General features: G+C 45.2%; 1 protein-coding gene across 5 annotated transcripts in view; it reads right to left on the bottom strand.

Annotated features, from left to right (window-relative positions):
• Positions 1-469: 469 nt before the first annotated feature.
• LOC146382176 (V-type proton ATPase 116 kDa subunit a 1-like) overlaps positions 470-18484 on the bottom strand; it is a 30208-nt gene continuing 12193 nt past the window's right edge. For 2 of the 5 annotated variants that reach the window (XM_084938527.1, XM_084938528.1), the window contains exons 14-22: positions 17960-18050; positions 16495-16613; positions 16124-16340; positions 13577-13684; positions 11339-11539; positions 9959-9976; positions 8368-8485; positions 8065-8236; positions 470-2497 (exon numbers count right to left, since the gene is read on the bottom strand). In XM_084938527.1, coding sequence (XP_084794653.1) covers positions 2404-2497; positions 8065-8236; positions 8368-8485; positions 9959-9976; positions 11339-11539; positions 13577-13684; positions 16124-16340; positions 16495-16613; positions 17960-18050 — 1138 coding nt within the window. In that variant the 3' untranslated portion in view covers positions 470-2403. The remainder of the gene's footprint in view (positions 2498-8064; positions 8237-8367; positions 8486-9958; positions 9977-11338; positions 11540-13576; positions 13685-16123; positions 16341-16494; positions 16614-17959; positions 18051-18484) is intronic. The other 3 variants (XM_084938530.1, XM_084938529.1, XM_084938531.1) reach the window with 3 other exon arrangements.

Below are 18484 nucleotides of genomic sequence, written 5' to 3'. Positions count from 1 at the left end.
GGTTGAAAGGTGGAAACTAAATGGTAAATGGCCTGTATTTGTATAGCGCTTTTACTAGTCCCCCCCTAGGGACCCCAAAGCGCTTTACACACCCAGTCAACACACATTCACACACTGGTGAAGGCAGCTACAGTTGTAGCCACAGCTGCCCTGGGGCAGACTGACAGAAGCGAGGCTGCCATATTGCGCCATCGGCCCTTCTGGCCAACACCAGTAGGCGGTAGGTGAAGTGTCTTGCCCAAGGACACAACGACCGAGACTGTCCGAGCCGGGGCTCGAACCGGCAACCTGCCGATTACAAGGCGAACTCTCGAGCCATGATCGCCCCCTATCGAACACAATAAAGTGTTCGGACCCAGTGGCACAGTGGGAACTTACATATGTGTTGTGTGCATGATGTGAGGACGGACTTATCATCTATTTACAAAAGAACACACACACACACACACACACACACACACACACAGCATGAATCCCCAGGTGTCTGTTTATTATTAACACATTAACACTTTACACTTCTTGTCACAAGTCATTGTTCAACATCAACAGCACGTCTGATTTTTTCTCATCCAAATGGAAACACGAGTTCATTACAGCACTTCAAATACACGTTCCCATAAAACTAAACACAGGGATGATGGAATTCTGAAAATCCAGTTCAATAACAGCTGTGGTGATCAAACCAACATGAATGCCGACTAACGGCTGACTAAACCTTAAATCTCAGACATACTCAGGAGTTGGTGATGCTGGACACTGATTTCAAACCATTAAATAAAAGGCTAAAGAAACAAAGGACGGTCCTGAAGTCTATATATGATATTATCTTCCGAGCTTTGAAACAATCAGAGGTGACCGTACACAGTTTGGACAGTTCCCTCTTTAACTGGTTTACAGCAGGAAACACAGAAGGAGCAGGTTACAGCGATACACTAATTCAAACCAAACATTCACTTTAAAAGCTGCAATGAGATTATGATTATAATGCTGATATCACATTGTTAAAGATGCTTTAATCCTGAAATACGTGACCTGTGAAAACACTCATCACAGCTGAGGTGTTGTCACTGCATGAGCAGGATCTTCAGTGGGTTCCCAGTGAAAACTCTCCCAATAATCACGGTCTGCGTGGAATCAGTCCTGAAAGTGCAACAGCTCAACTCACAGCAACAAAAAGCTCAACGTGCTGTTTCATGTGCAACAACAGCCTTAGTTTGTGATCTAAACTCTCAAAGATGGAGATGTGCATGTGCATAAAGTCTTCTTTGATATGTGAGCATGTGTGACTGAACTGGCAAAGTATGTGACAATGCATCACAGGTGATGTATGGGGACTAAAAACAAATGCTTGTTTAAAAAGTTAGTAAAACGGCGAGAACCTCGTCACTGTGTAGCAGATGGACAGTGACAGGAATGATCAGAGTTGTGATCGAGCAAAGAAACATCGCAAAATATCTGGCAAAGCCGACTGGATGTTGTCTCACTGAGTCAAAGTTACAAAACCTACATTCTGTATTTCCAGTCAGCCAAAGCATTTATCATGAGATGTACCATGTGATAAGAGATTTGACATATGTACAGCGGTGTAGTGCTCCACCACTGGGGAACCAAATATTCATACTGAGCTTAATCAGTTTAAATTCATTTAGGGTGTAAATGAGCGATCGCAGCGCCGCCCGATGTTAGGGCCAGATTTATTGCTAGTGTGAAACCTTCTGCTGGGGTTCACCAAAGAGGGCAAAGCTCCACGTTCACATACGAGGCTGCCATCAGATTATTTCAATGATTACCTGCAAACAGCAACACAGACGACTGAAGCGAGGTGTGTCCTCACAGAAACAATACAGTGTAAGCACAAGTTTTACACACATCTGTGTGAAAGCAGCACAGCAGCTGATGAATGAGAGCAGGTGGGGCTCGGGTGGAGCTCGGGTGGGGCTCGGGTGGAGCTCTTCTCCAGAGGAGAGAAAGATGATCCAGGGAGCAGTGAGCTGTAAGCAGCATGTGAGAACTAATGACGACAGTCACACAGCGAGACGCGATCATTTATTTACGTTTGATTATATATAAAGTCGTGGGCGCGCCTGACCGATGATGCACCTCTGCATACACATAACTGCTGCATATGAAAATATTCTTTTGTTCAGCTTGATTTGACCTTTGTGAAAATGTTTGGACTGATTGTGTGATATCTGTGTTTCAGTGTAAATGCAAAGACCAGGTTTGTGGGTATAAGCCCAGGAATACGCTTCACTTCACAGGGACTAAACTACAGCTCATACACAATAAAGTTTCACAAAGTGCCACCAGGGGGAGACAAAACACTGCACTGGGGCTCATGCACGCCCACACAAACACAGAGGAGGGATCACTGAAGACTGTGCTGGATGGGCCGAGGCCCGATCACTCGTCGAATCTTCCCTCCAGGATGCTCTCGAACGAGAAGGGGACAAACTTGAAGCCCTGGCCCGAGTAGAACTTGTTCTGGAACTCAACCCTGAAAGAAAAAGAGAGAAGACTGTTTGGTTAAATATCCACACAAGCATGTATGAAAGTTGTCCCGTTAAAGCCTTTTTAAACTAGTCAGAAGCTCCACATGGTTCCTGTCTGTATGCCGCTTGTTTTAGCCCCGCCCACAGAGGCTGTTTCTGTACGTGTGGCTTTAAATGAAACAAGCCGCTGCTGCCCACACCCTTTCCAGTGCTCTGCCTTTCCAGACATTCCCAGCAACGGAAAAGAAGATAAAACTCAAATTGGGAGTTTGGATTGAATCTAAATGCAGACACAATGTTATTTATATAGCAACAGTGCACAGCAACAGTCATCTGAAACAGGAGAGAGAAAGCCCCGGTGAAGGATAATTACCCACAAGCAGCACTTTGTGATGTTGGTCAGTTACAGCAGGAGGAGGAAAGAAGTATTTATGTGTTATTATCAAAGCAACCTCAGTGGGAGGAGAGTGGACGAGAAGCGATCTGAGTTTTATTTGGGCTTTAAAGTCAGTGACAGTTTGGTCAGAGATGATGAATGACCCGACCAATCAGGTCCGAGGGCGTTCTCACAGCTACAGTTCGTTTACTTTGGTCCAAATCAGCTGATGAGTTTGTAAACTTGTAGCGTTGTAGTTGCACAGTGTACATTCACTTCCTGCCTAGCTCCTGGAGTTTGTTTGGAGCCGTACCATTTTCACTTAGGGCTGTACTCATTAATGTCTGAGTTATTTTGAGGGGACAGCAAGTTGACACTGTTACACAAGCTGTACACTGACTACTTTACATTGTATCAAGTGTCATATCTTCAATGTTGTGATGAAAAGATATAACAAAATACTTTTTCTCACTTTTGTGAGATACAGGGACGTTTAAATGGAGGAACACGCCCTCAGCTCATCCATTATTGAGATATTTATGATGAAGCAATCAGGTGCATCAATAAGCTGACAGCCAAAGCTATTGTTCCAGAGACAACTCCTTTTCCAAACATATTCTTCATGCACATCTGCTCTGTTTTAATCTGGGACCTTCTGGTGTGGTACAATCGTTCCATTGCTCTGACTGTTGCAAACAGAACACACTGCAAAGAAGTCTAGAAACCTGCAGCACGTGTATTGTGTGAACTCAGAGCTTAAGAACATCATTTTGTTCAGGACAAAAACAAGTGAGGATGATAAAATTCATCTGGCCGTGTGTGTGAGGCAGCGCACATTCCAGTAAACCTTCCCACACAGCCGCTGAATTATTCCCTGACCAGCAATGTGAAAAGGATGATCAAAAGTGTGTGTGTGTGTGTGTGTGTGTGTGTGTGTGTGTGTGTGTGTGTGTGTGTGTGTGTGTGTGTGTGTGTGTGTGTGTGTGTGCGCTCTACAGACTTTAAAATAAAATGATGAAGCAGGTCAGTTTGAGACTTCGTGTGTCTGATACTTGGAGCTCAGAATAATCAGATTGTGAAATAAAACTGCTAGAAGGACCTGACGATTCACTCCGTGTGACTCACCTCATTACAGTCTGTCACGGGCTGACTCAGTCACAGTATCCAACCAGCCGCTGTGTTTTTTCCACAGTTAGGATTCTGAAAGCCTCCGGCCCTGACAACCTGTGATGACTTCATTTAAGAGGAAAAGCTAAGATGGTTGCTGGCCGCGGTCAGCGAGGGAGTGCCCAGGAATGTTTCCCGGCTGTGGCAAATATTTGGCCTTCCAGAGATGTGAGAGGGCAACACTTAAACAGAGGAAAGAAACGAGCGCTCCTCGCCACACTGCCGTGGAAATGGAACAGATTCCTGAGCCTAACGTGCGCGACGCTTTATGGACTGTGGTGTGTGAGTGTGTTTGTGCAGACAGCTCATCAGAATGTGTGTGTGAGGCGTGAACAGCACAGGGGAACATGGAGGCTCACTTTGAACATCATTATTTCCACTCAGTCACTCAGCTGTGTGAAAAATACTCCGGTGCTCCTTCTGAAGCTTACAGAGGTGTGCTGAGCCGACACACTGACGCTTCATGAACCTTCACTGTGTGTCCCCGTGGGTGATTGAATAAGAAATATCTGAAGTTGCTCCAGACTTAGATACGAACAAAAGTGATGTACAGACACGGCCCAGGATGCAAGAGAAACACAAAACATCACAAACAATATAAACTCTGACTTGTTCATCGCCCGTCCAACACTGTAACTGTGGCTGAGCGTGGGGATGTAGATCCAAGTTAAATCCACACTTTCACATTCAGCTCTCTTCCACAACCATCTCCTGCTTCTTCCTTCTCTCATCTGTGAATAAAACCCTGAGATACTTGAACTCCTTCACTTGGGGCAGCAAATCCACTCGGTGGGCACTCCACTGAGGACCACAGCCTCACAAGTGCTAACGCAGTACTCAGGTGTGAACCGCCCACTGTGACCAAGAGGTCATCAGTCAACAGAAGCACCCGTCTGAAACACGTCTGACTTACTGCAGGCAAATCAAACTAAGGACACCAACCCTGTGCAGACAGCAGGCAGCATAGTTTGAGGAACTTTCAGCAGATGCTGTGACATCACCGTTACTGTCAACTCTTCTGGGGATGATACTCGTGCACGACCGCCTTAAACACCTAAAGTAACTGAACATCATGATGTGTACCGTTCAGACATGCTGGGAAACAACGCGTTTCTGTCACGTATCCTGTGGCCTGCTGACCAAACTCTCCGTGTACGAATCGCGCAGCTCTCACAGATCATGTCGCGACTGAAAAGCCAGAAGTGCCAACTTTGTAAGAAACATTCATTCATTGTTGATGGACGAGGACCAACAGATGTCATCATCTGTGACATCATACCTTTGCTACAACAGGTCACATGAGCCAGACACACACACACACGCACACACACACACTAGACAGTGACCAGCCTACATGCTTAGATTATGGGGATGACATCATAATATTGGAGGCTGCCAGTGCTGCCCCTCAGCCTCAATATGGACGCAGCTATGGTATGAATTTGAAAATCCTCAGTGGTTTTCAGAGAAGTTGACCTTTGACCTCTTTAGATCGTCGGGATTCAAAGTTGTCCCGTCACCTTCTTCTTAAGTTGTCATATTCACAAACTTCAGGCTGCGCTCAGCAGGGGGTCGCCATGGTGAGTGCCCCATGTGTGCGGTACACAGGTAGGACTAGACAACACAAACTGAAGGACTGTTCAGAGTGTGGATGTAACACAGCTGTGCTGGAACAGCGTCCACCTCAGCTTCTTATACAAATCAGCCTGAGAGGAAAGGCTGAGCATTACCACTGTGCCTCTGTCCAACAAAAACACGCAGGCCATCCTCTCTGAACAATGACGTAAACTCTGTGTGTGAAAGCAGATGTGAAGGATTAAGGAAAATAAACACAGAGCTTTCACAGAGCGTTCCTTTTTGCAGCAGACCAACTCTGCCAGGCTGAGCGGTGCTTCGTTTGTAGACGGCCCATAAACGACTGTAAAGCTACCAGCTCAAACACCAACTGTAGTGACGCGTGTGGACAGGAACTATGGTCAGCACCTGAGTCCTTCCAGATCTCTGATGAGCTTAGTTTGACTCGGCTCACCTGTGTCTTGTTTTCCACAGCTCCGCCCATTCTCGTTACCTTGTGTGTGCATTTAAGCCCTCAGTTTCCACACTTCCTTGTTGTGTTGTAGTGCCAGTGTGTTACCCTGTGAGTTTTGCCCACTTGCTACCAGGACTTCTACCCGACACGTGACAGTAATGTAAATTTCATCATTAGACGATGAGTTAAAGTTATCGTGCTGTCGTCTGTAAGTCTGACAGTTTTGTGCGACTCTTCCGACTCGTCCACGGAGCCACCTCACTAAAACGCACCAGATCCTCCAGCACGCTTCAAGCAGACGTCAGTGAGCATGACAGGAAAGACTAATCGGCCACAGCTGTCCAACACTACAGTCCCCACATTACAATACATGCTATCACAGAGTACAGGTGAGCATCCACACTGTGCCCAGAGAGGATGCACTGAAGAGCTGCGGTGGATAAACTGAGTTCTTACAAAACACATGAGGTGAAACCTAAGTGGTGCGCCTCAGAGGTGCTTCCTGCTGCGCCCGCTCTACTCGACAGGACAAGACGTGCTGGAGACACCGGTGTCCATTTCCCTTTAGTCACAGCTAATGATCATGGTTTCATGTCATGTGCTCTGTACTGGATCATCTGTCACTTCCACCACCTCCTCATAGGCCTCTGCAATATTCTGTGTGATTTTCAAAATAAACGTCCTCACAATCAGCTAAACTACAGTATATTCATTTTTAGATTTATCACCTAAGCAATCATAGACATGTGCTGCAGCGTGCAGCTGCCAGCCAAAGCACGATTACACTGCACGGCTGAAATATTTCACTGTTGTGTAATGTTTGACATTTGCTGTATGTCAGTGTAGTTGGATTAGCAGGGCGGAGTGCGTGCTGGGAGGCGATGGAGCTGGACGGTGTGTAAGGTCCTCTGGAGTTCTGTGTGATAACAGTTCAGTAAACCAGTTTGAGAAGGTCCGATTCTGCTGGAATTCCTCATGAGCTTTGGCAAAAGTACCCGTGTGTGTGTGTGTGTGTGTGTGTGTACGGGTATTAACATGTTCATGGGGACCACAAATTGGTGGTTTACTATACTTGTGGGGACAAACAGCCCTCGTGGGGACCAGGATTTGTTTGAAGGCATTTTTGAGACTCAAAATGTGGTTTTAGTGTCAGGGTTACAATTAGGTTATGGTTAGGGTCAGGTTTTAATTTTTAAGGGTTGGGGTTAGGGGCTAGGGAAACCATTATGTCAATGAGATGCTATAAACACACACACACACTCGTGTGTTGGTTTTCCATCAGTGCGGGACTGTTTAGACACGAAGACAGTTTACTTTCTGCTTTCATGTGACATGCATGGAGCTGCCTGTGAGTGGATATCTTCTGCAGTCAGAGTAATCATCTTATGATCAAGTCTGTGTTGATTCAAACACACAAACACTGCACTGGAGTCATTCTACAGCTGGTACAGTTATCAGGCCTCAAACAGAAAACCTGGGAGACCTTTTGTAAAGATGGCTCCAGCAGATTTTCAGAGACTTGGCCAATCAGGGCCAAAGAGCACTGAAGATGTTCTGACAGTAACACCGTGTTACTGTTGGTTTTGTCTTCATTCAAATCATAAATCAGGGGTGGCAAACTTACAGCCCGCGGGCCCAGCAAAGCTGCGGACAGACAACATTAGGAACTAAACAAAGTGATGCTGGTTTTTCCTTTCAGCCGTTGTTCACTGTGGAGGACAAAAGCTCAAACTTGTCTCTGACCTCATGTGTGTCCTCCCTGCTCGTAGCAAACACATCAAAATAAGGCTTTTATGCAAACACTGAATACAAATTTGCTTCCTTGAAAAAGACCAAAGTTACAGTTCAGTATTGAATATTACATAAAACAAAAACTGGACACTGTGTGTCTGTCACACCGACTCAGAGGGGAGCTTCCCTGGTCCAGATCACAAAGTGACAAAGTGACTCTGACACCCCGTCACAGATACTCTGTATTTGCGTGTAAGTGTGACTCTAACCAGTGCAGACGCAGGGCATGCAGGAAGGCTGACAGCCCCTCCATCACGAGCAGGATGGCGACTGTTAGCACGGCGAAGAATGCGAAGATGATGGCCAGGCCGAAGAACCCGCCCCCGCTCCTGGAGGAGAGGCCGAGGTGCATCACCATGGACCAGAGCACCTCTGAGAGCTCTGTGCAAACAGTCGAGACAACAAGGTTTACAGTGAGTATCCAGCAGTAAACAACATTACTCAACATAGTTCTGTTTCTCTGAATGTTTATGATCATCAAAACACAAAGCTGTGTGAGAGTCGTTACTAACGTGCATGAGCCAGGCTGAGGGCCCACAGGCGGAGGTAAGAGGCTGTGTTGGAGATGCACCCCAGGCAGTACTCTATGGTGTGGATAGCCTGGTGGACAGCTACATCGCCGAAATCAAACTGTAGTGAGAGAAGGAACAGCGTGAGCACAGGAGTGTGTACATGCAGGAGGTGTGACCATAAAATCGAACCAAACGTTGGCCCAGTTTCTCTTCAGATTAACTTCAGATCACTTCCTGAACGTTTTCACGTGTGCTCTCACAGCAGATGTAAACTCCTGTTTTCAGCAGGCTTCAGGACTTCTTAGTTGGAGAATCCATCAGGTTAGAAGTGTATGTAGCCCCATACAAATAAGCCTGTCTTCATGATGATGACGAACTCTCTGACCACACCTTATTCTTTGGATCAATGTTGAACATGTTTCCTTGTTTAGAATCTGAAATGTAGTTTATGAAGCAGAGCATGCTGCAGGGTAACCTTTGTTTATGTAGGAGGAATCCCTCACATGCTGTGTAGCATAACTCAGCGAGCATGCTAATCCAGAGAGCTGGGAAACAGCTACTTCTTTTATGCTGCTGACAAGCTGCTGTGACCTTTGACCTCTGCCTGTGACTTCTCTCATCAGCTTTAAAACAAAGAGCAGAGAAGTTTCTTCGTCCACAGCCAGATCACAGCTCAGGGAGGTGTTTGTTTATTGTAAAGCCCGCGCACTTCCTCCATTTTCTCCATCCTGGAGCGAGGCTAGCCTTTCCTGTGTGGAGCGAGCAGGGAGGGGGAAACATGGCAGTCAAACGCTCCGTGTAGCTTTTGTTCGGTTTTTCTTGGCGCTGATCTGGTTTCCTCTTTCCATGCTCCCCTTTTGTTTTTGGATCAGACAAATGGAGTTCATGGAAGCAGGAGTCATTGTTCCCATTCAAAGGATCACTAATGAAAAGCAGAAGTATGAATACTAGCATGCCATAATGGCACAAAACACTGAGGCCAATGACTGAATTGAAAACATTTCCGCTGATAGTGGAAACAAAAGGTAGACTTCTGCTCAGGTGACAGCTTGAAATTTGGGCTGTACCTGACTGACTATGGACGCAGCTTTAGGGGCGAAACGGTGAGACGGGGGCAAAAACTCCTCCGGTTGTGCAGAAGTACAACTAGATGGATTTTAGTGAAAACTGACCCTTGACCTGTTGCTCTTTGATCTGGTCACAAAGTAACAACGGTTGCTTCATCTTTTCCCAGTTACTGGATATCTAAACACGTTCAGCGTTTTTCCATAATGATGACTGTGGCTCTGGATGAAGAGCAGGTCATCTCCTCATTGGAAGGTTGGTGGTTTGATCCCTGCCTGCTCCAGTCTGCACACCAAGTATCCTTATAAAGTGCTTTAGAATAGAAAAGCTCTAGAAGAACTCAGCACACCTGTCACAGGGCGAGAGGCTTTTTCACTCTGTCATGCAAACAAACATGTACCTTCATTCATGCATGCCTGGCAGTTCAGGATTAAAGCACATTTAAACAATTCAAACATGAAAAAAAACCAAATGAAGCAAGCCAGCATTCAGACATGCTCAGGAAACGTTAAACTCTGAATCTTACCGGCTCTTCCTCTGAGTGCTTGAAAGTAAGCAAAGGTGAAAGGTCAGTGGTGCGATCCACAATCCAATCTTTCAGAAGTTTTCATCACCCAGATTTAATGGGAAACATGATCCAAATGAGGACGTGTGTGGAACTTATCAATAAGATGTCTCGCTCTGTAACCCGTACACAATCATTCAGTTCTGTCATGTGAATGATGTGAATGATGTGAATAAGAGCTCAGGTTTGTTCCCAGAATGCTTAGGTCTCATACACAACTGTTATTCTGTGCAGGTTTTTAAAAAGTGACGAGTCCCTGTAGTGTAAACTAAAATTCAGATATTACAGTCATGGTAAAAAGAAACGACACCTCTAACATCCCTGAATCCCACCTCAGTGAAGAGCACGGGACACGCTGCACCATGTCATTACTCATTTAACCTGAAACACTCTTCTTCCCACTTCATGCACAGATGTCTTAAGGTCCCACCACAGCATGTCAGTCACTGACTGGGCCATTACGACACCTCCAACACCTGCTGACCCCGTGTCATCCGAGCTTCAGCCGTCAGACAGAGGACACCTCACCTGACGCTATAATACTTTGGTATACGAAGAAGTTTATGGTCAAGTCCTTGGCTGTGAGATGCTCAGGCTGCAGAACAAGCTTTATGGGTTTTTTGCTGTCTCTCTGAGCATTGCACGGACTTCCACTTTTAGGAAGACTGTGGCTTTGTGTTAACATACAGCGTAAAGCTTGAAGGCCAAGTTCTGCTTCGCAGAGGTGGTCACACCTGCTGCTACTTAACCTGCTAAAGGCTGAACTTCCTCCACTCACTGCTTCTGCAATTTAGCTTCATTCTTGTCAAATAATGACACGGTGTAATATGTCACATGCTGTTGGTCGTCTGAGGTTGTGTTTACCTGCTAAGGCCAGATGATTCTGTATTATGTGGTGATGTGTAAAACCTTTAAAGTGGGTGTCCTGTCTTCTTACCATGACTCAGTTTTTAACAGGAACCTCCCCTCTTTGTGTTTCCTGTCTGAGCCACAGTGGAGTGACGCATTGATATGCAGAACCAGCTTCCACACCACTTCAACTTTAACTCGACTTCCAAACAGGAATGTGAGAGTTGCATCGCATGGACCCACTGTGCTTTTCCACACGGTTCACAGGTTTGATTCTCATATTAAATCGTCAGGATCTACAAGTAATCCTTTTAAGGAAGCCAGACGGATCTCCAGAGAAAGTCCCAGAACATTACATATTTACATTGTGAATGGATGACAAATGCAGCCTTGCTAACTGTGCAGTGTAAGTCATCACGACAAAAACACTCAAGATTTATTATGAAGAGAAGCCAGAGACACCCGACCCCTGTGTCACTGACTGAAACAAACCTCATCGCCTTCTTCTGAGTGCTGGGAGAGCTGGTCGTGGTCCATGATGCCAGCTTCGTCTTCTGTGGGCCCGTTGCCCACCCGCACCCCTCCAAACTTCTGCGTGCCCTGTTGAGTGAGTCCGGTGCATGATGAGGACACGCCTGTTTGCTCTAAAGACTGCTCTAGATTCTCTGCAGGGGTTTCTTCCCTCTTCTGTGACTAGATACAAAAGCCACAAGAGCTGTGTCTAGCTTAAAGCAAGCCTTAGGATGATGCTTCCTTCTTAATTTACTCCAATTTGTAAAACAGGACACCCAGAAACCGAGAAAAAATAGATATATTTACCACCTTATCAAGTATAACGGTTCAAATTTCAATAAGCAATCGTTCACTGGAGAGCAAAATAGTCTCACTGGTTCAATCACAGCTGAGCACAAAGACCTGAAGACCCGCCCAGCTAACTGTAGCTGTACAGCTCCCAGATCTCATCATCATCTTATTCTAATAGCATTCATGTGAGATTTACAACTGCTGGGAAACAAATACTGGAGCATGGCTAAAAGCGTTTTTGTGACCTTGAAGTAATCTTAAATTTGAAAAGCAAAACCTGCAGTTTTACCATGTGTCCAAAGGCTGTGTGTGATAATATCAGCTAGCTGTAACATAGCTAACCTACATGAATTTGGGAAGGTGGTTTAATGTGACAGCACAACAGTGCCAGTCACCTGGCAGCAAGGTTGTGGGTTTGAATCCACTGGTGCCTTCAGTTTATAGGTTCTCCCTGTCCTCCCACTGTCCAAAGGAGGCATGTTAGCTTTATAAGTGATTTTAAACTGGCTGTCTGTGTCAGCTCTTTGAGAGCTTGGCAAACCTCTTGGCCTCTGGGTCAAGGGGAAAACTACCTGTCTTTACCTTACAATATAACGAGGCGACTGTTATCCTGATTTGGAGCTACATAAAAAAATGAATTGAACAATGGGGCTGGAATCATTACTGTGACAGCTGTGTTCTGCTGATAATCACCACAGTTTTCCATTAATGGTCAAATGTCCCTTTGACCAGACAAGCCTGATGGGAAAAAGTCCTTCTTGTGGCTAATTTGACCAAATTAACTGAAACATCAGAAAAGAGCTGCAGAGACAGTCAATTTTCTGATGAGCTACTCAGTTTGGATCATTTTGGCTCGTGCAAAACAAACAAACAGTGAATTATCTGTCAGAAAGCAGAGTTATCCACAGCGTGTGACTAACAGTCATTAGTGAGCGAGCGTGCAGACTCACGCCACACTCAGCCTGTCACGTCCACTTTGAATGGCGACAGTGAAAACACTTAGTCTGACACTTCATAACTGGAGTCACAGCCCAATGGCATCAGTCTTTATGATCTATGATTGCAGCCAGCTGGCTAATCTTAACTCGTTTGCTTAAGTAGTCACAAGTGTTTGTTTAGCCCTCTTCAGACAGTTTGTGCTGTGCTGCTGTGCTGAGAGCTGACTGTTTGTTGGTGTTAATAAATAGAAACTCCTTTTCTAAACTAATGTTTGCCATAGTGTTGCTTATTGGCCGTCTTCTCCCAGAAGAGAAGCATTCAGGCAAAGTACTGTGTAGTGAAAAACAACCCTGCTCCTAAACATAGAAATCAGTACAAACTAAGCCAGTTAGGTCTGTTCAGATATTGTTGATAAAAACCTTTAAATACATGCAAAAAGTTCCATAGTCCACAGTCACCTCTCTTACAACGTGTGAGCATGTATAACACTGCTAAAGCTAATCTGCTCTACATGTAAAGATCAGGCCCCACATGTCACAAAGCTAAGAGCACAGTTATAAAGAGTCTTTGTGAGGTTTTAACTCTGCTGATCTTCAGTGGAATAAGATCCATAACCAGTGAGAGATATGAAAGCTCCAGGTGGCATATCTACCAAGGTAGCACTCGGTAATGGTCGTCATCATTTTGGATAGAAAACTGCCAAATATACAGTTAAGACAACTGAATCAAAGTATCATCGAATTTTAGGGTGTCCTTTGTCTGTTGAGTAGTTATCGTACATTTCTCGCCAAAATATCAACGTTTCCAAAGCTGGCTTTAAGCAGTTTTCATGGCAGCACAACCAACCACATTACACAATACAATGTGCATTGAAATGAATGACAGGAGTAAGAAAACAAAAGGTTATATCAAAGGTCATAACTTAACAGTAACTTAACAGCAATGAAAGATAGAAGTAGGGATCTAGTTGTGGTCAGATGCACATACCAGGTGCTTTTTCCACAGGTGCTGACGCCGAAGCACCATAGTTTTCACAATCAGCATACAGGGAACACATGCAAGGGCAATCAGCACCAACAAAACCTGGATCGCCATCTAAAGATTCAAAGAGAGAGGTTAATTAAGAAATGAGCATTGTACAAACAGGTCTTGGTCTAAAACAGTACCTCAAACTGCAATTACAGAGCACAACATAACAGATTGTCTGTTGCATCTAAACACTGACAATGAAACCCACAAGACTTCAAAATACGAGCTCTGCTGCTTAAATGATTAAAAACCTAACATGCTCTAATCGATCACATGTAACTAAAAATAACAGAAAAAACTACAACTGCTGCCAGATCTTCACCTTCATCTTGCAACAAGAACTGATAACTAATGAACAACTAATGTTGTTAAACAACAACTTGTAGTGGCAGACATCCAAGAAAGGGTCTCCAGTATGAAGAGTTGGACAGCACCAGGGCCCGACATGGTCCATGCCTACTGGCTGAAGAAGCTGACTGCACTCCACGAGCGCCTGGCAGCACAAATGAACCAGCTGCTAGTTGACGAGAGACACCCGGAATGACTAACCGAAGGCCGGACAGTCCTGATCCTCAAGGACTCCCAGAAGGGACCGGTCCCCTCCAACTACTGACCAATAACCTGCCTCAGCACCACGTGGAAGCTCCTGTCAGGCATCATAGCGGCTAAGATGAACAGGCACACGGGTCAATACATGAGCGGGGAACAGAGAGGGCCAAGAATACCAGAGGCACAAAACACCAGCTACTGGTCGACTGAGCAGTCAGCTGAGACCAACCGGTGCACTGCCTGGATTGATTACAAGGAGTATGACTCAATGCCCCACACCTGGAATGCCGAGAACTGTACAAGATCAACAGGACCCTGAGAGCCTTCATCAGAAACTCAATGGGGATGTGGCGGACAACACTGGAGGCCAACCTCAAGCCCATAGCACAAGTCAGCATCAAGTGCGGGATCTGCCAAGGAGATGCTCCTCAGGCAGCAGAAACCTAAGAAAGAGGAGGAAGAGGAGGCACCATCACCAGCAGATAGAGGAGGTGGCTGATATCTAGAAATCCTACCAGTGGCTGGACAAAGCTGGACTGAAAGACAGCACAGAGGCACTAATCATGGCAGCACAGGAACAAGCTCTGAGTACAAGATCCATAGAGGCTGGGGTCCATCACACCAGGCAAGACCCCAGGCTGTGTAAAGATGAGACAATCCAGCACATAACAGCAGGGTGCAAGATGCTAGCAGGCAGGGCATACATGGAACGCCATAACCAAGTGGCCGGCATAGTGTACAGGAACATCTGTGCCGAGTATAACCTGGAAGTCTCGAGGTCAAAATGGGACACGCCCCCAAGGGTGATGGAGATCGAGCTAAGATCCTGTGGGACTTCCAGATACAGACGGACAAAATGGTGGTGGCTAACCAACCGGACATAGTGGTGGAGGACAAACAGAAGAAGACGGCCGTAGTGATCGATGTAGTGAATGACAGCAACATCAGGAAGACGAGAAACTGCAGAAATACCAAGGACTCAGAGAAGAGCTGGAGAGGATGTAGAGGGTGAAGGTAACAGTGTCCCAGTGGTAATCAGAGCACTCAGTGCAGTGACTCCCAAACTAGGCGAGTGGCTCCAGCAGATCCCGGGAACAACATCTCTGTCCAGAAGAGCGCAGTCCTGGGAACAGCTAAGATACTGCAGGACCCTCAAGCTCCCAGGCCTCTGGTGGAGGACCCGAGCTTGGAGGATAGACCGCCCACAGAGGCGAATTTAATGTTTTTGGTTTTTTTAAATGAGAAAATCCTAAATAAATTCAAACTTGTGCACTGAATTATTTTTTTAGTCATTAAAGATGTATCCCATGCTGAAAAAACAACTCAAAGGAATCATTAAAAGCCAAAATTACCATGATTTTAAGCCCCGTAATGAATGTATATACCTGACCCCAACTGTACCACTAGAGCGTTTCACTAACAACAAAGCATCTGTGCAGGTTGTCCATGTTCATGTTTTAAGGTAGAACTGTTGTATACTGTGTTATAGCCAACAAATGAACCCCACTAGGTGCCAGCAGCACAACCATCATACTGAGAGGTGAGAATGATAAAGAATTTCAAATCACACACACACACACACACACACACACACACACACACAGGAAACAGGAAATGAAAAATTATCACCTCGATTTAAAACTGCAAAAATTCAACAATTTAAAACTTGTAATTTAAATGGTAAACCTCGGCATACTGACAGAACGACACGACCTGCACCTTTATGAGAAGAGATGGTATCAATAAGCAAAGCTCAAACTGCTCCAAGCTGCTGTGTTTGTTTTTGTTCTACAGTGAAGCTTGACCTCAAGTTTCTGAAAAAAGGTCATTGGGAAAGTAAAGCACACCGAAATATCTGTTTGCTCTGTAGAACTGCTGAGAGAACGTCCATGCACGACTCTAACATGTCAGTGTGACGGGGATATGTTAGGAGAGGGTGGGTAATGGAAGGAGCACCTGTCCCTCGTAGAGGCGTTTGTTGGTGGGGTCACCGTAGTTGAAGAGACACATGTTGATAAAGTGGATGAGCAGGCTGGGAGCATCCTTGGAAGTCTGGGCGGTGTAGGCTGTCCACTTGTAGAAGATCAGCAGGGCAAGGTAGCCAAACAAGCTCGACATGAAGACAATCTCTGGGATGAAGCCCAGGAAAATGTTCAGAGGCTTCTTGAAGTACCTGCAGCGCAGTGAGGTCACACATGAACAACAGAACAACATGGTGCCTGTTTGAAAATGATCAGCTGTGAATATGAAGCTAGACGGCACACAACCTTATTAGTTCTAAGAAAAGTGTTTGAACATTCAGTATCAGCCCTCAGTGTGACTCTTACAGGTGGTTGAAGAGGCTGAGAGACACTCCAAATATCATGTGGATGACGCCCAGGATGACGGACATCTTCATCTTAAAGGAGTTGAGGAAAGTCAGCTTGTTGGTGGCAATATTCCAGATCTGCAGAGAGCACACAGCAGGTTCAACGAAGAGCACACGCAGAGCACCCTGCTACTCTGACACAAGTACAAACAGGCTGACATACAGGTCTGTGTTGACCTCTCACTGATCTCAGATAGATGGTCTTTTTTAAAGGTACAGTTGTTAGTTTATGATATGAGGGCGATATGACCAAAAGTATTTATCACGATATACATCTGAAAATTTGCAATAACGATATAACTGACGATATAATTGACACGAGACAAAATACTTTACAACTCCTCAACTTTATTAGTGCAAAAAAAATAAAAATAAAAAATCAATGTATTTTCACTTAAACAAGCAGCTGTTATTTATGTGCATTAAAGTTATATAAAAAATTAACAGTGCAAATGCAAATTCCAGTTTAGCTAAAAGGCATTTCCAGTGGAAACTGGCCGACATATCTTCAGCATAACCATGTATAATATCCACAAAACTTAAAAAGAGGTTATACACACACAATACGGTAATATTATGTTGAAGCACAGTACGTATCACTCCGCGAGGCTCCGCCTACGATAGCCGTAATGCTCCGACAATCCATCAAGCGGTGCGGCTTCGTAGCTTAGCAAAGTCGTACTGAAACATTTGACAGATTTTCGAGCGCCGTGCACATAAAATCGTTTCGAGGTCAGTAAACACAACCAGAGTTCATACATAAGGCACACGGGATTATAAGGGGCTCTGTCGACTTTCAGAAAAATCAAAGGATTGATTTTAAGTGCGTCGTATTTTCCAAAAAACACGGTAATAGCGACGGCCCACTAGCATGCGCTACCAAAAATAGTGCTTTGTTGTGTATCTGAGGGACGAAAGCTAAACCAGTTCCACACCACTGAAGCTGCAGCATTTTTACAAACCAGTTCTGGTTCATCTGTTTCATTCAACGATCCGCTTTCGCCCTCCTCATTCTCTGTCGCCGCCATGCTTTTTCCGCCATGTGCGTTTTACCCATACTCTATCGCCATATTTCATTTTCTTATCGTTGCCCAACATTATACCGGTATTACCGTGAACGGTATGATATGGCCCAGCCCTACTGGATACTGCAGTTTTCTCAGACAGGGTTCAGGGGCAGGTGACTCATTGTGTCACACGGTCTCACATCTGTGGGGTGTTTAATCATCTCTGTAACACAGTGAGGACCGACAGCTATGGAGCTCTGACAGGATCGATTGTTGCTTGGCTCACAAACTGGATTATTGGCATTCTTATCACTGATTTCACCAGCCCAAGATGAAATGAGCAGGTTGTCGTGCACTGGACACAATTAGAGCCGGTAATTTGATTTCGTTGTTATAGTGAGTACATGTATTGTTTACCGGGTCAATTCCGAGTGGATAAGGTCCACCGAACACGCCGGGAATAGCAGGATCTAACTGGAGAACTGCATTTCCATCAAGAGTCTCAGACCTAGGACAGACGGAAGGAGAAGAACTACAATACATGCTGTAAGATGAGAAACAGTTTAGAGCACGAACCTGCCACACACACACACACACTGGCCACTTCATTAGTTACACCTCGCTAGTAACAGGTTGGACCCATATGATGACGTTGACTTCCTGTCTTACCTTGACAGTCAGTTATCTTGTGTTTTGTATAATTAGCTTTGCTGCATTTAAATTCTAACACTCTTAAATATGAGAGTTTGTGCAGAGATGCTCTCCTGCATGTTATTAACTTACTTCCTATTAGCGCTGACATCAAACAGGCATTTTCACCAAAGAGCTGCTGCTCACTGAGATGATCTCAGCAGACCAGACCGTCTGACACAACAACCATGCCGTGTTCAAAGTGAGTGATTGGCTGATTAGATTGTTAACAAGCAGCTGAACAAGTGCTCC

This window comes from Perissodus microlepis, chromosome 8 (genome assembly GCF_051167445.1).
Source record: "Perissodus microlepis isolate ML-2025 ecotype Zambia chromosome 8, ASM5116744v1, whole genome shotgun sequence".
Lineage (NCBI taxonomy): Eukaryota > Metazoa > Chordata > Actinopteri > Cichliformes > Cichlidae > Perissodus > Perissodus microlepis.
Note: the sequence above shows the minus strand (reverse complement) of the source record. Positions and strands in the feature narration are given on the sequence as shown.